Source organism: Athalia rosae, chromosome 1 (assembly GCF_917208135.1).
Source record: "Athalia rosae chromosome 1, iyAthRosa1.1, whole genome shotgun sequence".
Lineage (NCBI taxonomy): Eukaryota > Metazoa > Arthropoda > Insecta > Hymenoptera > Athaliidae > Athalia > Athalia rosae.
The window spans coordinates 16454857-16476439 of record NC_064026.1 but is presented as its reverse complement, the minus strand read 5'-3'; the positions used below and the strand labels follow the sequence as shown (position 1 = coordinate 16476439).

The 21583-nt window shown below is 39.8% G+C and overlaps 1 protein-coding gene across 7 annotated transcripts in view; it reads left to right on the top strand.

Annotated features, from left to right (window-relative positions):
* The first annotated feature begins 2336 nt into the window (after positions 1-2336).
* LOC105690598 (elongation of very long chain fatty acids protein AAEL008004-like) overlaps positions 2337-21583 on the top strand; it is a 29149-nt gene continuing 9902 nt past the window's right edge. For 2 of the 7 annotated variants that reach the window (XM_020854883.2, XM_012408534.3), the window contains exons 1-2: positions 14443-14820; positions 20293-20444. In XM_020854883.2, coding sequence (XP_020710542.1) covers positions 20387-20444 — 58 coding nt within the window. In that variant the 5' untranslated portion in view covers positions 14443-14820; positions 20293-20386. Of the gene's footprint in view, positions 2477-14442; positions 14821-14910; positions 15308-15351; positions 15372-15611; positions 15633-20292; positions 20445-21583 lie in introns of those variants that run through there. The other 5 variants (XM_048659450.1, XM_012408531.3, XM_048659452.1 and 2 more) reach the window with 5 other exon arrangements.

Here is a 21583-nt window from a genome sequence, read left to right as displayed (position 1 = left end):
CGCGTGCACGCTAGTTTTTTCTACGAATAAAGTGGAACGTCTCGACGTTTCAATTTTGCAATAAACGGAGGTGGCTTATAGTGCTTATACTTACTCGTATGCGTGCAATGTGCATACATCCAACTTGAGCGTACGTACATGACTTCGTAGCGTGCGACGACTGCAGCATGAGGAGGTTTGTCCGTTTCGTGGTCGCGTGACGTGACAATTACGTTCATTATCTGCGTATACCTATAGACTTTTACCGAGCGTTATATCCGGTATTATCGTACCGCATCTTTGGTAAGTAATTATTGCACTCGGTTTCGCGCGTATCTTCATCTTACAACATTATCGTCGTGCGAGAATACGATTGTCCATTTATTGAATTTCGTTTGTATCGTCCCTCTTATTGTTAGGCTCGACTGGGACACGCAAGCGGCAAAAGGTTACACTTTTTGTAATCCATGTTCAATTCACGGACGTGATCCGTTCTCATAGAATCGAATGATTTGCGGGACCGATGTAGAAATATTCGAATCTCTTTCAAACGACTATCATGTTTCCGGCCGTATACCTATCAGCTATTCGCAGCTATAATTCAAAAAATTGCGTGGGTATTCAACCTCTTCCCGTATACCGTGACCCAGAGAGGGAAAATTTTTTGTTGAAAACTCCGTTTACCAATACATGGTATAACGTACAGCGATATGTTGTCCAGTTGATAGTTTATACGGATAGATCTCGAGACGCAGCTCTGTTTCTTCTTTTTTCTGTTTCCTCTTTGCATTCTATTCAGTGTAAAAAGAGTGAATTATTAGCCTTCTGGGTCAATAACTAAACATGCTTCAATAAAATGAGATTTCACAGGAAATTTTCAAGGCCGCAGACGGTCGGCTGAACGAGTTTATGTTTGTTTTACGTAAATATTATTTTGAATAATTTCATTTATGAATCAGTTAAATTTCGATCACGTGGCAATAAGAATGGTACTGCTTCGAGCGAATCGGAATTTTTCTTGCTAAATTTTTTTTTCTCCACCAATTCGTTGCTGAAATTGATTTCGGCCGGTTATAAACTAAATCAGTTTTTGCCATCGGTAATGAACGAGTCAAAACAAATTTGTTGCGCTCGATAGTAAAAACAGATGAAACAAAAAACTAGGAACCGGAAACTTGATATCGGATTCCGATTAGGTATATTATTTAATGAAAATTGAAATAAAATAACATACAGGTGACAGTCATGGACAAAGAGAGAGAGAAAAAGGAAGGTGCCACATGTCCCTTACACTTTGTCGTCGTAATAAACTCGATCGAGTTGATCTGGATTCCGAGTTAGTTCTCTACAAACATCGGAGGTTTACGCAAGTAAAGTGAACAGCGTTTCCGGCAAGGAAACGACACCACCGCAATGTCGATATAACAACTAAAAGACGTACAATAAATACGTTCGTTTGAACAATAAGTAGCGGAAAATCTACAGTTCGAAGTCCCGGAGAGCCGTGGATCGCCATTTCGCACCTCTTCGGTTTTTGAATTGTCGTCGATCCCGCGCATTTGGTCCAGTGAGATTTCAGCCGGTGTTCAGCGCGGCTTTCAACAGAATCACACATCGTCACCATTTCAGTGTTTTTGTTACGTAACAATTAGGCCGTTCGCATAGTACAACGCGTGTAATGCGCCGTCATAGGTGCGCGACAGTACAGAATAGCCGGAATATAGAACGTGATTAGTTTATGATATTTCTATGTGTTGGTTGAACGGTGTGATCGACCCACGTGCCTTTTTCTATCCCTTGTGATCAGATCCCACCTTGTTGCGCTTTCGAGGTTTACGCAGCGGTTGCCGTTGAACCGTACGGTGCAGTAGAAGTGGGGCTATACATATTTCATCTCATTTTGTTACCGATAACTACTCCGTAATAATCATTCCCAGCGCGATAGCATTTAAATTTTCAACGTACCAGCGGTGGTATTCGTCGGGCAGCTGATCTGGGGAGTGGTTGGTAGATTTTCAAGTCATTATACATACGTGCACGTGAAAGAAGTCACTTTGGTATTATTTTTAACCGAATCGCGTCGTCGCGACAAATGCGGTTGACTTTGGGTCCGAATACCGAGGAGACGAAGACGGAGGAGGCGTCGGCGAACGATCCGGAGGATAATATAATTATACCGATTAAATGTGAAACGTTACCGTCGCACGTAGATACCTGCGACATACCGCTGAAGATCGTTACATACATCCATCCACCACTGCCCACGCAACACACTGTTCAACGTTCGGGAAATACCAACGCCGACCTACAACCACATTTACAACAACGACGACCACGACGACGAAGAGACGTCGAGACGCCGCTCCTGCTTGTCGCCGCTTGCCGCTCGTCTCCGGTTCATCTCTCCTTCATCTCGCCCGTCAAAACGATCGCGTCGATTCACCCAACGATTCGATACTGGAGCTGGAGCGCAACAGGCGATCGTAATTACGCAACGGTAAGTCACTCAAACAATCAGCTGATCGGATGTTAAGTCACTGGTATTATTTCACCCACGCGGCGCCGGCTTCTACATTGTTGGCAACGTGAACGGCGGTCGGCTGGGGGAAGGGAAGGGAAGGTAAACCTTGCATCCGGAGTCACTTTCCGGTTCGCCGTTTGCCGGATACCAGGCGTTCCCCGTTCACTTGTTCTTTCCTCATTCACCGCTATCTTTCCATTTTTGATTAGCGTCTAGCGGCAATTGCAGTTGTCGTTTGTTTATCATTATTATTATTATTTCTTTTTGTTCGTTTGTACCCAAGCGACCGAGTCGGACGGTCTTGGTCTAGTCGCTGATGGATTTGCGATTAGTTTTAACCGAGATAGCGCGAAAAAATGTAATTCCGGTAACGTAATTAGCAGGTGTCGAAAGGCAGACGACTCGCAGACGTCGGACAATCGATACACTTACAAGTTATTTACTCACGTTGCGTACATGTGTATGCTCTTGAGATCGGAGATATCATTTATTTCCGTTCGTGCACGTTCGATAAAAATTACTAATCCGTTAATCTACGGATTTATCGCTTGCAGATAACCTCGTAGCCGTTTGAAAATCAGAATTGAAAAAAAAAAAAACACTTTTTCTCCTTTTGTTTCTGCTTTGCTTTGTAAATGGCACTTCAGCTCCACTCGCACCATTCGGAGAAAGACCTAAGGGTAATATGAAAATAAATTGTTTGAAACATTTTAATACGTTTAATACAATCCAATTAAATCCCGGAAATCATGCAACGGTCTTGACACGACATCTTGAAATGTTTATTCACCGCGATCTGATTATCATTGTTATCATTATTCGTAGCACAGATTTTTATTTTCGCGATACAAACTAGTGAGATCGCAAAATTGGTTGTTCCGCCTTGGCGTATCACGCGGACCCGCGACGAAATATTATTTATTCAACTTAAATTAGGAATGTTGAAAAATGAAAAAAGTGTCGCTTCCACGTGACAACTTCGGCGACATCGCGGATCCACGTGCTTTTTTTCCTATACGTCCGCGCGCAGCTTGGTTAACCGGTGTCAATCAGAACTTGGAAATTTAAATAAAATTCGAACGCGACTCGTTTTTTCTTCGTTTTTTTTCTCTCTCTCTCTCTCTCTTTCCCTCTCTTATCCGAGCTACAGGTTTCCAATCGATCGATCCTACGATAACAATGGACGAGATGTATTTATTTATTTTTCATCTTTATGTCATACCAATTACCAAGGCCGGGTGATTTGCCTCGCGAATCGAATTTCAATTGACACGAATAATGCGGTAACGTCCCGCCATATTATTACGTATGAGACTATAAACGAAATTAGGGCGATCGAATTGCTTGGGCGGTAAAATAAACGAGCGTACTTATAGTATTATGCTATAAGAATAATACAACGCTATGTATACGTGCGATAGTATCACGTATGGTATACGGTCAGCTCGATTAATGAATGAAATCTCTGCATACAACTCTATTTCTTTTTTCCTTATTTCTTTTTTTTCTTCCTTTTCATTCGTATCGTTCTTTTTCTCCTTTCGCACAATGAAATTCAAGTGCAGGAATCGCGCGATACGCTCACGAGAGGTGCACTCTTTTCTGCTTTTATTAACCGCTGTACCCAACACGCGTGCATACATATTTACTCCTGGTATATAATTCATCGATCGGTCGATCAGCTCAGGCTTTTTCAATGCCGCACTTCAATGTCAATTTAACTTTCTATATTAGCCTCGGACGGTATAATGTAGCGGGTATGTACGGCGGGTGCGATACACGCATAAATTGATATGTACGGTACACTGCGGACACTTGTCATAATTTAAGAACGCCACTGGTTTATGGCGAAATTTTCTACACGTTTTAACGCAGCGCCAAACACCAAAACTAGCGGATCCATCGCGTTGCGGGGAAATTATTTCGGCCGGTAAATAAAACGAATAAAACGGCCCATTACTTAGCACTTTTTTTTCTACTCAAACATTCGCGAATAGGATGTTATAGGTATGTACCGGGTAGACGAGTGAAGAAATTGAATTCAAACAAAGCGAATGAAAATCAGCTGTAGTTTTCGAGTGTCAATTTTTTTTCATAAAAATTTCCAGGTTCCCAGGATCTTATGGTATCGTTTTTTTCTCGGCAATAATAAAATCGGATCCCTGGTGATCCGAGGGTAATTTTTTACCGCGCAATATTCAATATACGTATAGGATATATTCAATGGAATGTGAATTTAACGAAAATATTTATTGTTTGTTTGATTTATCGTGGAATATTCTAATATGTAGGTGCATATATTAAATTTTTCATCATCTATAATTACGGATATTCCGGACTATTGGCGCGAGTGCGTCATTCGTATTATAAGTAGCTGTATAGATACCTCGTACACGTATACATATTCATCCGACACCCACTTCGATGTTGAAGATCTGTCTTGTTGTCTTTTTTTCCTCTCAATACTCGCGCGGACTGTTTTAAATAAATGGAACCTCAAAACCAGCTCGGAGCCAGACGGCGATGCTTCTTAATTTGACTCGATCGTTTCATCCAACCAAATCTGGGATCATCATTATTTAACGGTTCTGTTATTGACTCTCTTGAAGTTATGCCTCCTTCTTCTGCTTCTTCTTCTTCTTCTTCTGCCTCGTCCTCCTTTTATTCATCTCCGTCTTCTCCTTCTCTCTGTCCGGTAGAATCGATCGGAATTCGAAATCCGTAATTTCTTTCTAGAACGATATTCTCGAACATTGACTCTTAACATTATACGGACACATCCATACGATGCAGCCGGTCTGATCGAATCGCACGAAAAGCCAGAACGCAGACGTAAATTGAACTTTTCTTTTTTTTTCCCCAACATCGCTGAATTCATTTTTCTATAACATTGGATAATTGGATTATCTTTCACGATTTGCTCACACATTACAAATCGGGTGCATGTACACTCTTAATTGTCAACAAAATATGCGGTTTACTAAATAAAATGGCGTCGACGTATGTGGTACACGTACGGAATTCGCAACGCGTGCAATATACGCGTGTGATTTCGAAAAAAAAAAACGAGCGAAAAAAATCGAAATCAAAACGGTGTAATGTAACAACAATAACAAGAATTGAACGAAATCGTGGTCGACGTAAATCGTGAAATATATAGGTGAGAGGTGTTGCCTCGTGAATGCAAACCGAATCGAAACAATTCATTACGCAACGTCAGCTTTATTCCGTACACTAGTTTCGCTTTATGTACTCGCGGATTACCTACTCCTCGTTTCTCGCGCAAGCCGCAGCGTTGATTCCGCGCCTTTTTCTGCGTTCGTTATTTTTTCGATTTTCGTCAAAGCGGGCACAAGAAAAAAAAAAAAAAAAAAAAAAAACAATCATCAAGGCTAATCGTGTATTACATATTTGAATAATTTATACAAAATCACGTCGTTAACAGTTTTACATTCATTGGACAATAATGATATATCTGTAAAACGAGGGCCATAAATTTGTCAACTATTCGAATCGCGCTCGTTGTATAATCGGTGTTACACGACGGCGTACATAACCTAATTTGAAAAAGTGACGATGGAAACGAAATAAAGCCCGGCCATTTGATTCGAGAAATTTGCAATCCCTGTGCGTTTAATGCAACGCGAATGTCATGTGGGTATCGAAATTTCACGGAAGAGCGTGATCTCGACGCCGACGATGACGGTAACGAATGATTCTTAAAAAAAAAACAAAATCAGTAATTTTTCCTTTCATCATTGAGAAAACCATCCGATTTTCTTCCCCTCAAATTTTTCATCGTTCTAAAATTTCGTTCAACGATAAGACCTGTTATACAAATCACGCGAATCGCGTCAGACCGTCCACCTACGATATTTTTTTGCTAAACTTTTACCGCGATTATTTCGTTGTTTTTTCATCGCGTGTTCATCTATATGTTCAAGGTATATCGCGCGCAGGTATACATATATGAGGAAAAAACCCCGCGATTGAGTTTCCGTCATCTGCGGACGGTTTTTAATCGATTATTGATCATAAAATCTACACCGAAAATACACCTCATCGGTAAATTCATAGTTGTTAAATAAATCACGGTATATTAGTTATATATTATTTATTTTTTTCCACAATATTCATTTATTCATTTATTTTATGTGTTGCGCAGCAAATTATTCGATTGTTTTTTTTATTTCCCATTTGTTCAAGTGGACCTCGTCCGTTGTCACCGTTTACGAATCGTCGATTTCACACCATGGAATTTTCAAATATTTTTCCTCAAACGTGTACAGCGCCCCTGAAAAGTCGAGAGCTCTGCGCTCGCGCAATATGATTCATGCGGTTTGCATGAATTTATCAACGCGATTCGACTTCCGTATGCCATATTTCTGACATTGACTTAAACTCCATATAAATAATAATTCTCACTTCGGAGGCACGAGAATTCTTCACGTCAGGAACGACGCGTTATTCGAATTATGATTTGCTACCGAACTCTATGAATTCAGGAAAAAAAAAAAAAAAAAAATAGAAATAGAAATAGACAAAACCGGAATTCGACTCAAGAATCTGCTTTCGGATTCGTCCGTTCTTCTTCTTCTTCTTTTTTTACTTCTGGGTACCCTGCTGTAGAAGTCGTGCAGCGAAGTTATTCGACGTGCAGAAAACCAAAAAATTGAAACAACTGATTGAATAATTTATCGAAAAAAAACCAGGTAGAAAAAAGTGTGAGACCGTCGGACAGTCGCATCTGCTAATTTCGGTGCACTTCGTCAACTGTACGATAATTTTTCGAGCGGGGCAAAAAAGATGTGGCTATTTCATAAATATGTATGTAAATCCGTACATGCATAGGTGGAGGATGTATTCGCGAAGGAGCTTTTCGCAGGTGGTTTCAATTTTGACGCGTCGACGCGGAGGTATAACTGATCTTGAAGAATGTGTGCGCTGAAAATCAGAGATTAAAACGAACGTATCCGCAGACATTATAGATAAAAGAGAAGTAAAATAATAATGAAAACAGAAAAACTAAACAACAGCACGTGTGGCGGTAACCTATCTATTTTTACCTTGAACTTAGCCGATCCGTGCTTGATCTGTAGAAAGGAAAAAAAAAACCTCCGATAGGATTACACGAGGTGCACGGTCGGATTTATTTCTTTTAGATTTTTTCCGGCTCTTGGGGATACGTTCGAATTTTTATCTCTCATTTTCAAATTAGCGTGACGCGTGATTACCACATTTCGGAGTTTATTAGGTTCAAACGGATACGGAATTGTTTCATTTCATTGAATTTTTTCTTCTCCTTCGCTCCGTCGATTGAACGAGGGATACTCGCAGGTTTCCGGCGGTGCACCGCTAAAATGAATTTTATATTTTCTTCGAAATAAATTACGTTCGCGCACGGTTTTTTCCATCGCATACGTTCGTGGGCACGTGAATCGAAAAGCTGTGGTCGCGATATTGAAACGCGTACGCTTCAGAATTGAAGTAGAAAAGAAAAAATCAAAATCAAAAATTTAATTCAAATTCTTGTTCGATTGATTCGATTCAACTTTTTACATTTGAAATGAATGATTCATTAGTATCTACTTGCATTTGAACTGGGAATCCATGTGGACCATGAAAGTTCATTAAATAAATATGTACGAGTTGATGCTTTCCTGTTTTCGCGATTCGCAAGTTATACATTATATCCAGTATATTTGAGGTGAGGTTGTCTGTCACCTATAGCTTCGGCCTTCGCGGTTAATCGTAAGTCGTTGGATTTGAAAAAATCACGATTTACTAGGTTATAGTTAAATTTATGCAATAATCTAGCTATACAACTTTTGACTTTATATATATATGTATATTTATATTCATATATACGTGTGTAATACCTCTATTTCCGGTATTTCATAGTTCCTGGTTTTATCCAAAGTTTTTTTTCCTTTTTCTCCCTCCTGTGATTTGCGTTGGATAGAAGTTTCAATTTCAAATTAACTTTTTACTAATTGCGCGTTATCATTATAATTTGTTTTTTTCTTCCTAGTTTTATTCGCGAATTATACTCTGAACATCGTTTATTACGTATACAAATTCGCTTTGATTTTCAATTACGTTCCGTTTATCGAGATGCGATGGTACGTAAGCTTATATATTTAGGAAATATAATGTACTATGGTAATAAAATGTTTAATTCAGATATTCGCACGTGAAAATCACGTGGATAACCGCTGGCGCGAATTGCAAATCTGTACGATTCCCGATCCGATAGAAGAAAAAAAAATTTAATTAGTGAATGAAAAAACGACAAAGATATTTAAATTAATTTTTTTTTTTTTTTTCTCTCCAATCTCTGCATCGTTGAGAGTAAAATACAGAATACACGTGTACGTACAAAAAAATATGGCTACGAACCGAAACCCACATGTGCATGTGCAAATCATCGGGTTTGGCGAAGTGAAAAATGGACCAGAAATATCGAAAAATTGAAAAATTCAATTGTGCCGCAGAATGAGGAAAAAAATTTATATGCATACGCATTATGTATAATCGTTAAATTCAAAATGCGCGACGAGTTATATACAAACGACCGATCGCACAGCTATATATTCCTGTGCTAATGACCGCCCCGAGGTTATTTAATGAATCGAAAAATATGATGATATACTTACGAAAAATTTCTTTCGAAATACAAGAAAACGCCACTGCCGGCGTGACGCAGTGTTACAATATGTCATACAGTATATGTATGTATACCTGTACACACGTGGAACTGAAAATCGTCATTTTCAGCACAGCTGTAACGTTGTATACTCATGTATATTGGATACATGATAATTGGTACACGGAGTGACGCTCGAAGATCGATCGTTTGATTGTATAGTCCGAAATCGATCGACAAAAAAAAGAGGAGAAAAAATTCAATACGGATCATCCAAATTTCCGTTATATTTGTTGAGTAACCGATAATGGTAAAAAAAAAAAAAATTTTCAAGTTCTTCGATTCGAAAACTTGTGCATTCAGCGAAAATGTGTATAGGCCTAGGTGTGTGCATACGTATACAGGTTGTACGTACATATACGGCTGACATGTTACATAGATAATTGAATGCAACTCACATCGTGTTGCGTAAATTGGAAATTTTTGGTCAAAAATTTGTAATCCCATTAAGTACCTCATACCATACACCTATATCTCTAAACTGTTTGTCAATTTCATACAGCGACGAATTTGATCATTTTTGGATAAACAACTCGACGATCCGTTCGAAAATTTTCTTTAGAAATCGCTCGTTCGATTCGTTTCATTCTCTCCGCGTGGATACGGATGTAGAAAGATATAATAGCAAAAATTCAAAATTTCGCAAATTGCCTAACAATCCGGGTGATTTTATTTTTTTTTTTTCACCGTTCAATGATCGTCATTATCATTGTTGTTATTATCATCGTTATTATACCGCGTCAATAAATTTGGTATGCGCGGTCACTCGAGTCCAGACGGCGACGTGACTTCGTTTTTTCCTCGGTGACGAGATGCGTTACCACCTTTAAATTAAATGTGGTGTACGTAATGTACGTACATACGCATACACATATATTTAATCTTTACGAATGTGTGTCACACGTGTCGTATACATAAATATATACGTGTGAGGTATGAAAGAAACCGTCGTTCGTAAAGCAACAAGTGGTCGCCGATGATAATTCGACTTTGTATATACACGTATTCGAACACATACCCACATGTACACGTACACATGCGTCCCCGTACGTATCCGTACAGTGGGCCAAGGCCATTGTGCAGCAATTGTTGTTAATTGTAAGTGTGTTACGATGATTTTCAAGTTGCATTTTAACCAACGTCAACATTCCTCGTTGTACGTGTGTGTACCGTACCTATGTGGCACACGGTACACGATGCGAGCTACACATACATATATAAACGTGCATCCATACATCGTTGATATATGTAACGCAATAATTATTGTACACCGACTACGTGTAATTATATAATCTTGGCTCATCGGGATGACGATGACAATGGGCCGTCGTCGGTTCGAACGATCGATACACATAACGTCTGCACACATGCGAGCCTATACAAATGTCATCGCGCCAAAAATTTCTAATACCGACGAAATTGTTTCGATAGCGGGTGCGACTCGCGGTAAAGATAATTTCAATTTACTCGTACGTAAAATTACGCGGCAAAAAAAATAACAATCGGTCTACGTAGATTTATCGTACGTAGATACCGCCGCCTCTGTCTACCTGATGTACTCGTATGTGTGCACGTATATGCATATTAATACACCGAGGGGGGTGGGGGGTCAAGTTCGTACGAAACGAATTCCGCGGATATTCAAATAATATATCGTTCAGGTAAGCACGCGACTTCCAAATGACGTCAAAGGAAATTTTCCTCCGTTCCGCCGCGGTCCTGTCCGCAAAATACGCACACACGTGTGCGATTCAAATCAGACGGTCCTCCGGGTACAAACGAATATCGTGTAGTGTAACGGCGCGCGATGCAACCGATGCTGCAGCTGGATCGCCGTCAAAAAACATTCTCTTCTGTAGCTTTCCTGCATATTAAGAGATCGAAGGACTCCGCGTTGCCGAAATTTTGTCTTATCGTCGGTTTCGATGCACAGCTGCCCCTCTGCCGGATCTACGGAGCGATGAAAGTGGTAGAGCATCAATTTTCATCTGGAAGTGAATTACCCCTCTCGATAAAATATAGGTACGGACGTCATCGTTCCGCTGCGGATTTTCACCGCTCGGCATGACTTGTTGTTAGTTTGTTATAGAACTTCAAAATTATTACTCGAAACGTGAAGTTTCATCGAAATCGTACAGCCGAATACGAATTTTTACCCTTCAAAATACATATATGTATTTATATGTGAATTTTTTTTCAAACTTTGACCTCTCGAAGGTCGCATCCCGGACAAATACGATCTCTCGGCACTAATTTTCTATTGATTTATCCCCCCTCGTTCCTCCCCCGAAAAAATTATCATCGGAAGTACGATGTTTTTTTGTTTCAATTTTTATATGCCATAAGACAATTGATAGCTAGAAAAAAAGAAGTATTAATCGAATGCACGTTAGATTGCGGTGTACGCGCGTGAATTTAAAGAAAGATATTTCTCCTCTGTCAATTTTTGACAATTTTTTTCTCATAGGTTTTTACATAAGTAAGCAGATCGATCGTCTATACCGATCCTGTACGCGGTGTCAATGACGCGCGCGTTGCCCCGCACAAGGTGGTATAAATTAAAACTTCGACAAAAACTTGATTATTACATTAATTTTTCCAGACACGTGAGAAAGGGGGAACAAAAACTAGATCGAAATGAGACGATGTTTTGGGAATTTCGGTGTAACAACTCACCGTGTAATTGCGGTAATATTGTTTTCTGGGTACATAACAGGGAAGCGAACGTTGTACACGCTTCGGGAATAATTGTTGTTTTGAAAATATAAAATTCTAAAATCCGGTATCAAAATTTTCCATCGATCGAATTATATGTACGCGGTATATGTATATGATCGGTGAATTATTTCTCGTCGCATTAAAAAGATTAAACAAAATAAAATAAAATACATGAACAATAAATAAATTAACCAACGATCGTTTAATGATGAGTTTCCCCGCTGTACAACGTCCAACTGTGCGCCTGTGGGTATTTTTTAATTTTGTTAATTTTGTTAATTCTTTTTTTTTTTTCCCCTCTTTTTAAATGCGATGCGACGCGTCTACTTATGCTAAGATTTTGTCTGCGAACGTCACAAGAATTTTTTCACAACGTACGATCAAAAACAGCTGTGCCTATCGCTCGTGTGCGAAGAAAGATGGTAAGAAAAAATTCATGTCGAAATAAAAGGAGGAAGAATGAAAAAGTTGCGACAAAAAGCGGCGCTGGATCCGGGATTTCGGCGTGCCTATAGCCGATTCGCCGATTGGTGAGTACTTGAAAAATCTTCTTCGTCGCATTATTCTTCGCCGCACGGATGGCGGCTACGTCCGCCCACATGCACCGGGGATTTGTTCCTTTGTTTTTTTCCTATTTTCGATCGAAAAACTGAAGAATCGAAGAAGAAGGAACGTACAGACTATGCCGGACGAATATACTTATCGATTTCAATTAACTTATACAACCGGAGGTCACACAGTTGTGAATATTTTAATATCTTTATTATACAGCGCTTATGCGTAGTGCCGATAGTTTATAGTCATCGACAACGACCTGACAGGAATAGCGACGGGAGAAAAAATAACAAACCGATCGAGAAAAATGGGGGAAAAGCACGTGCATCCAGAAATAAAGATCGACATTTATCGAGGCCATTAACGACCGCTGAGGTGTTCGGATCGATTTTCTTCAAATTTCCGAACGAGCGGAACGAAAATCGGTCAACGCGTGCCTCCTCGTTATTCTGCGCTAAAAGTCAACCGAACTTCGAACCGATATCGAAGGTCGACTCGTCACTTGAAACACGCGGCCATTATCCTCCCGTATTTCGTAAATCTTATCGGCGAACGTTGTACATCGGTATCCGTATACTTATATGTACATTCGGGCCATTGCTCGTTTCAACTGTGACGCTTATTTCAATCGCACACTTTGTACGACGTCGACACGCACGGGATCGAGGTCGTGGGTTAATTCAAATAACGACGAAAGGAAAAATAGAAGAAATAAATCGCTCGACTACAATGAGTTAACAAAGAGTGAAAATGAATCGGCAACAATCGGCGACGAGGAAAATTTACTCGCCCCCGTAAATCCGAACGGAGTCGGTCAATCGGATCGATAGTATCGGATTGCCGAGGTTCAATGTCCTTTCCCGAATATATCGGGCTTCGAAACTGGATAACGTCAAGGTCGTTCGCGCGATCCAACTCGTTCAAATATCCGATGAATCGATTAAATCTTGTCTATTCTGAATTTCGATTCCGATTCCTGAGATTATTTCGAGCGACGTTCGCCGATTTAAGATACATCGGTCGAAACATTTGGCCAAAAATTTAACGAGGAGGCTGTCCTCGCTTGCGATATAATACGCATACTCGAAATCCGAGTCGAAATCTCTTTTACGGAAGACGGGAATCGGAATGATACGAGTGCGATCGGTTGGTTGAACGGAAAGATAAAAAGAAGGAAAAAAAATCAAATACGATTTCATCGTAGACTGACCCGAACCGACTCCATGTATACCCAGTGACCTCGATCGGTCCCAAATTACCCTTCGAGTACTATCGTCATTTCAATATCCTCGTTGAATCTAATTTCATTTTTTTTTCCTTCTCTTCTTTTTTCTATACCCATATCTCTCTACACACCTGTAATTACCTTCGGAATTCATCGTCGACTTGGGCTTTGAAAGAAAGAAAATTTTAGTCGAATAAACCAACCGTACAAGTTGACGTTTTACATCGTTTGTTTTTTTTTATTTTTTTATTTTATTTCATATTTTGTTCGAAAAAATTTCCCGCAGATATATACATGTGCCCGGAGAATTCGAATTTGTCCGCGACGAAAGTTTTGCAAGAGGAAGAGTCGTCGTTCATTTTGTCCCCATTTTTGTTTCTTTGTTCAGAAAAAAAAAGAAAAACACGAAGACAAAAACGATCAATGAATAGACATTAATTTTGGAGAACGAAAGAGAGGAAAAACCATATCCAGGTTTCCGAATAAATGAAATGTAAATTTTCCGGACGCTCGAATATAGCTGGGAGATATCAGACGTACCCAACGTACCGCTTAAAAATAAAAGAGGATTAATCAATTTTGCGAAAAAGAAGAAATGAAACAAAAAAATTCCCCAACGTAATTATCTAATTTACCTCTACGAATACGGGATGAGGAACGGAACTGTGCGCGGAAGGACAGTCAGGTGTGTAGTAGAGGTGGTACCAATATGGCGCGTAGTTAAAAGCAATGCGCCAGTGAACTGTCTACCAGTTTGCAACCGAGTCAAACAAACAGGAGAAGGCCGGTCTCTCGAAAAATAATAAATAAATTTTTACATCCGTCAATTTATAAAGGTGTACATGTACATTGTGAGTTGGTTGTAATCGATAGAAATACGTATCACTTTATTTCCCTTTCGAACGACAGTGGTGTAGATATCGGCGACTTTTAATATTCGTGGTTCGATTTTCTCGGTAACGACGATTTTGCATTCAGCAATTATAAAAACGAGAGTACAAGCCTGTATTTATATATGAAAAAATATTGAGAACGACATCGTTCCATGAACAGTGCGACGAGGAGTAGTGCATCGGGTGAACGTCGAGTGGTGTAATAAAAAGTGAAGAATTTCCGGTGAGTTGTTGAATAAAGCGCACGGGATGCGAAAGATGCGGTTCCGTCGAAGAATTAGCTAGTTTTTAGAGCTCCGAATTTTTCTATTTCTCCTCGTATCTCCTAATGCTGTCAAATGCGTGGCGTCAACGAAGCCTCAGGCAGAGTTTAATTTCAATGATATTTTCAAGCGAACGCGCACGGGACGCCTAAAACAGAGGAATTTTGTAATTTATAGTTTCGAAATTCGAATGTCGATTGTTTCTCGTCCGGGTGCAATCCGATCGCCAGAGGCCATCGTCGTTATCGTTCTCGACGCGACTCGAAACGACGCTTCTGTCGTTCACGACTCCCCCGTATTTTCCTGCCAATATCATCCTCCGCGTCTTCCTCGGTCGTCGCGCCTTTTATTAAAGCCGAACCGCCGCGGCGTCGGGATTCAGTTCTCCGATATTTCTCCGACGGGGAAGACCCGCCGCTAACCGCGCGAAAATTAACTGCAGTTCAGGTATGCAAATGGCGCGTGGAATCCCTGACTGGCGTAACTCATCCCTCCGGACACGTTACGCACGGTTCGTCTCGCACACTCCTCACGATTCATCCATGAAAGTCGCATTACGGTACAAAGATATTAACGTCGAATCGCATCTCCGTTCGCGCGATCTATCGCAACGACGGGAGATGCGCTGGTAAAAGCGAAATGACACGAAGCAAAAAGAGAAGAAAATGAAAAAATGAAAAAAAAATAAAAAATAAATAAAAAAAAATGAACGAACGAGTAAAAGGGAAGAGGGAAACTCGGCGAGCGAGTGAATCAGCACCTGGACCGTAAGGTGAACATCTCCTAACTGCGCATCGTTTGTCGTAATACCGATTCGTTCTGCTCTCTCCGCGGCCTGCGAGAATGTTGGTTTTCCGGTTAACCACGCGATACACTTGATAAAATCCTTCATTCGCTATTACCGAATCGCAAATTTTCTCCTTCACCCGACACTACATCGATAGATTACATTCGCGTAGGGCATCCACTTGCACGATAGCCTCCTCCTCCTCCTCCTCCTCCTCCTCCTCCGACACTTATTAGTTTGCACTTGTAGGCTACTGTGACCACGGCTATAATTTCATCATCATCATAGTCGTCGTCGTCGTCGTCGTCGTCGTCGTCGTCATTCCGTACTGTGCCTCGGAGTCACTTTCCCTCTATGTGCAGCTAATCTTTTTCTTAGCAATTATCCGAAGCAGACGACGCGGCTCGTCCCAACTTATCTTCTGCGTTTACTTCCTGCGCCGTGCAATAATAATGCGCCTGGGACAATTTTTCAACGCCGTTTCACTCGAACCGCCGTTGAATTCGGGTCCCGATCGGAAGCTGTGATTATTCGTCGAATAAAAATTCAATAAAAAGAAAAGGCATCGCTCAAACCTACGCATGTAGATTTTCCTGTTAGATACTGTATTAGGAATTTACTGGTTTCCAGCTACATCGGGCCTTAACCGTTGAAAGATCCATTGAACTCGATGCCGACCTTGGTTATATCCACAGGTTTTACTACACACACATTATACATCTCGAAGAGGTGAATTTCTTTCACTTATCGTTTATTATTATCGTTAGTATCGTTCAATGACGTCTGGTAACTCGTCGCCATCTTTGGGGAGCGGGGGAAAAAAAAAAAAAAAAAAAAAAAACCAAACAAAAACCGCGGAGGTGATTTTTTTTTTTTTATTCCCTCGCGTCGAACGAACCTTGGACGAATAGAAAATTTGATTATCAGGCCGTAAGAGAGTAATTTCTTCTTTTTTTTTGTCGTCGAATCGTAACAAGCTGTTTATCAAATGAAATATTTCGGCCTCCCTGCGGATCGGTGAGAGACGTTCAAGGTTTGATCGCCTCGGGTATGTAATGTAATGTAATATTATAACGAGACCTGCCCGATGGCCTATACGAGTCGTGATTGCGAATGGCTTATAATTTAATCCTCCATACCACATAAATTCATCTAATGTTAGAAGCACCTGCGCATGTGTATAATGTGTGTACGTATAAAAGAGCGATGCGTGTACACCCGGTTATATTGATACACCGTGTAAGTTTGACGCGAAAAAATTCATCGTTTTCATAATACACAGGTATATGTATCTACCTGTGTACGCGTGAATTCATGCAAATCGAACATCGGGATCGGGCGAGATCAGCCTCGTACCATTTGGCCTCGATAAAACAATTCACGAACGTTATGACCGTACGTCGGATATCAAGTGACGATAATTAGATTCGGCCATCCGTCTACTCCTACCGCGAGAAAAAGACTTCCTCTTCGATGGAAAAAAAAAAAAAAAGAAGAAATATTAATAATTTTGATCGTTGGCACAGCGATACGAATTATACACCTACGTGTATCTTATGCGTGTAATTTATGCGTAGGTATATACGATATACGTACATATCTGTTATATATTATGTGCAACGAAATAACGTCGCGCGTTGCACATTTAACACTTAAACAATACAATAACGACCTAGTTTTGTCACTTTTTTTTTCACGATCGTTTTTTGTTCGTCCTCTTTCTCAATTTTTTCTACCGTCGATGCATTCGTACAATTTTCGCAATCGACGTTCGACGATCATGCTCGCGTTGCACTGTACATCGAACGAAAAACGCCAACGACAGCGTGTAATACTTATTATTATTTTTTTTTATTCAATTCGTTTTTTAATTTTGTATTTTTTTTTTTCTTTTTTTTTTCGATTCTTCTTTTTTTCCCCCTGTTTCTAATTTGCGTTATTGCACCGCTGCAGGTTACCGCTGTGAGATTAGCACGTATTTGCTTGCTCACCGCGTTTCGGACAACTATAATATACACGTTTCAAAAGTGTACGTCGTACAGACATGTAGAGGTGTATACACGGGTATGTGCTTACGTATATATAAATATAAAACCGCGTGCTTGCTCAGATTATTTTGCAACCACGAATTGAACGACGACTCTAACCTGATCGTGTGCCTACTTACCTGTCCGTACCCACGACTTACCTGTATTCTATATAGTTGAATAGCGAGTTTACTTCTGTATGAACATTGCATTCCTGCGTATACCCACCTTATAACGCAAGTATGATATACCGGGCATTCCAGGTCAATTCGAACCGATCGTACAAGACGTTTCTCAACTCGAAAACACCCCCATTTCATTCTACGCCCCGACACGTCTTTTTCATTCGTCAATATTCAGATTTTGTTTTTCCTCTTTACTTCGTGATGCGATTGCACACTTTTTTTTTCAAATTAGAATATCAAATATTTGAAATAACCTCTTCTTTTTTTTCACTGCGTCACTTGGTACTTTACCACGGTGCGGCACGTTAGACACGTTATGCGCGTTACACAATTGCAACGTTGTTTTTTTTTCCTTTTTTTTTTTTTCATTTTCATTTGATTTTGATTTGCCTCTTTTCCTCTTTTCCTCGTTTAATTTTCAATGCCGAGTACGTCTTACTTCATCGAAGATTTAATATTTTTATCGTTTCTTCGAATGGCGACGTTGAAATCTGTCGTCAATGCAGTTTTTTTTTCTTTTCTCTTCTGCGGCATTAATGGTTCGTTTTTTCGATCGATCCACCGATTTTTCGTCGTCTCGGAAATGAAGGAATGATAAATTGAAAAATGAAAAAAAAAAAAAAAAAAAAAAAAAACGATGGATTGCGTGAAAACGGAACGAGATTCCGTGTTCAGAAGCAAAAGATGAGAGAAAATTTTCCAATCTTCTCACGTTCGTCGATGCAAAATATGTATAGCCACACTTTACATGGCTGTACAAATATTCCGGTATTTTCCGTCCGATTAAAAATTCCATCGGAACGGTTTATTTCATTCGATCGGATTCGATTCCCATCTTTCGCATTTTATATGAGAATAAATTATCGGATTTTTATCATCCCGTTACAATAATTGTAGGTTTTATCAACGCGTGTCTCATACATCCGTAAAAACTAACCACTGGACGATACAATTGGAGATGAGAAATTATTCTCAATACGAAAATCGGCGGTGCAGACGAACGAAAAAAGATCGCCGAATGTCATTCGTTCATCTACTCTGCTTGTAACACATTTCTAACGAAAAAGGAAAAAATGCGTCGTGCGGTTTTTTTTTTTTTTCTCTAAATGTCTAATGCACAATCGCCCACGCGTTTATTTATTCACGGTGCGACGTTATGCAATTGCAAAGCAGGCCGTAGGTCGAAACGACGATGACGACGACGACGACGACGACGACGACGACGACGAGGAGGAGGATGATGATGATGATGAGGATGATGATGATGATGATGATGATGTCGATGAAGACACAAGCTTTTCGATCGTACGAAACGTCACGTAGGAATCGGCCTTGACAATATCGTTAAACGCAGTCGTACGAGAGAAATAGAAAAGGAGAAAAACACGGTGCGCTATAAACTTCGGTGGGTACCCCATTACGCGGCGCGTACGTACGTACGTCCGTCCGAATACCTATGACCGTACGACTTGCATTGGAAATGAAATTTCTCAAACCGATTGCCACACGATTCGAGCGTACACACAGGTACCTCCACGAGCGCGTGTGTTCGGTTCGCTTATGTTATACAATGTCGGTTAGTTAAGGTTTACCGGAGCGACGCAATTACTTTTAATATATAAATATATAGGTAGAGGCGTTCGTACGCGTACAACGTGCGTGTACACCCTATAATTTAAAACATGAACGAGACCGTCGATGACCAATATGTATAATGCATGGGCGCCTACACGCGCGTTCGTCGCCGCTACGTGAAACACACCGTGCAGTTGGGGGAATGTTGTTCAACTCTTTGGTCTTCGATCTATATCGGTGTGGTACGCGCTATTTTACCCGCCTAGGTATAGCCGACAAGCCGTAAGACACCTCCGGACTAAAGCAGCGGCGACAAACTTCGCTCCTCGTACGTAACTACCTATATCTATACACCGTTGGGTAATACGCCCTCATTCACGTAGGTACGGATGTGGACATATTTATTGTAGCGTCTACCACCCGGCTCCTCAAAAATACGCGAGGCGTCTAACGTATGTACAATTTATCGCGCTTATCTCGCGCGTCTATATCGTTGGAAAAGTGGAAGAAGTTTTCTGGTCCGATTTCAGAAATTTTACTAGAAATTTTCGGTAACGTCGCTTCGATTGCACGAGGCTAGAAAAAAACTGGAGGAAAAGCGAAAGAGCCGGAGGGGAGTAAAGAAAGAAAGAGAACAATATCGAAAGTTCCATTCGACGTTACATGAGCGCTGAAAGTGTGCGCACGTACGTTGGGTAGAGTAATTCATGTCTTCGAAGGTCGTACGCGATCTGGATACCATTAATAAAATTATCCCTAATATCGTTCTTTTTATTTTCATATTTGTTTCATTTTATTTTATTCAATTTTTATTTTATTTTATTTAATTTATTTTGTTTTTTTTCTCTCTCTCCTCAGAAGGACGCGAGTCAACCGGCAACTTCGGTCACATCAATCAGACTGGACTGAGGACAACGCGTAGCTTTTTCAAACTTAAGAAGAATATAAAAAAATGTCAATTATCATGCAGTACGTCGATCAGTTCCATGAAATTCTGGATAAGCATGCCGGTAAGTCAAAGTCTGCGTTGTACTTGCAGTATTATACTATGAGACAATTTTATCATAGACCGCGAATAATTTTGAAAAAAAAAAAAAAAACTTATTAAATAAATAAATAATAAAACTACCGAGAAAACGCAACGAATATCTAAACACGTAAGAAATGAATAGAAAAAAAAGTATCAAAACTACAGATTTCATTATTACCCAGAGAAAAAAAAATCTTCGGATTTACACAATATCCGGTTTTTATTTCAAGATAACGCGCCTCGTCGAATTTGCTTGTAAATAGGTACGTACATACATAAACGTAAACTTTGATACACTTTACGTTACATTGTTATATATTCATCATAAATTTTTTATTTATTCGATTTTTTATTTCAAACTAAAGTGCTCCGAATTTAATCGTAAAGGTGACCTCGTAAGGAGAGTCATCACCTCCGTAATCTGCCCATGCAAGTGTATGAGTAGGTATATAATAATTCCATTTGACGGTTTAATATGCATACGAACACGTACAATGAATAAAGAATGTCTTTTATTTTTTCTTCTTTCCTTTTTATTCTTCAAACTGCATTAATACATTTTCTTCAGCGAATCAGATTCTCTGAAAATTCGCATCCTTTATACAGTTGGTATGGATAATGATATACCGGTACAGGGATGCAGTGCACCTTCGACTCTTTATGCGCTCGCTACCTAAACGTTTACATGATAATCTCGCCTGGCATGAATGTCAACGAAAACAACAACCGGATATACCTCGTCTTTTGTAATATATATATATAATCTCCATCTGCATCGCGTATTACTATATCGTTATTATTATTGTTATTGTTATTATACATACGTCTGAGCATGGAATATTGTTATATATTTATATAACGTTATATAGTTGCCGCATCGTCGCGTTAATCGGATTCGCTGCAAGGAAACATTAGAAAAAAAGAGAAAACCAAGAAAAACATGCATAGTTTGAAAAATTGAAAATCCGTCGATTCTTTCTCGTGCACACCTGTTGTACATACGTACGACGTACGTATACATATTGTAGCTGCAAGTTGAGAAATATTTTTTCGCATAGAATTTGAATTTATATTTATTAATAACTTGTCAAACACGCGATTCAACAGGTATAATAATTG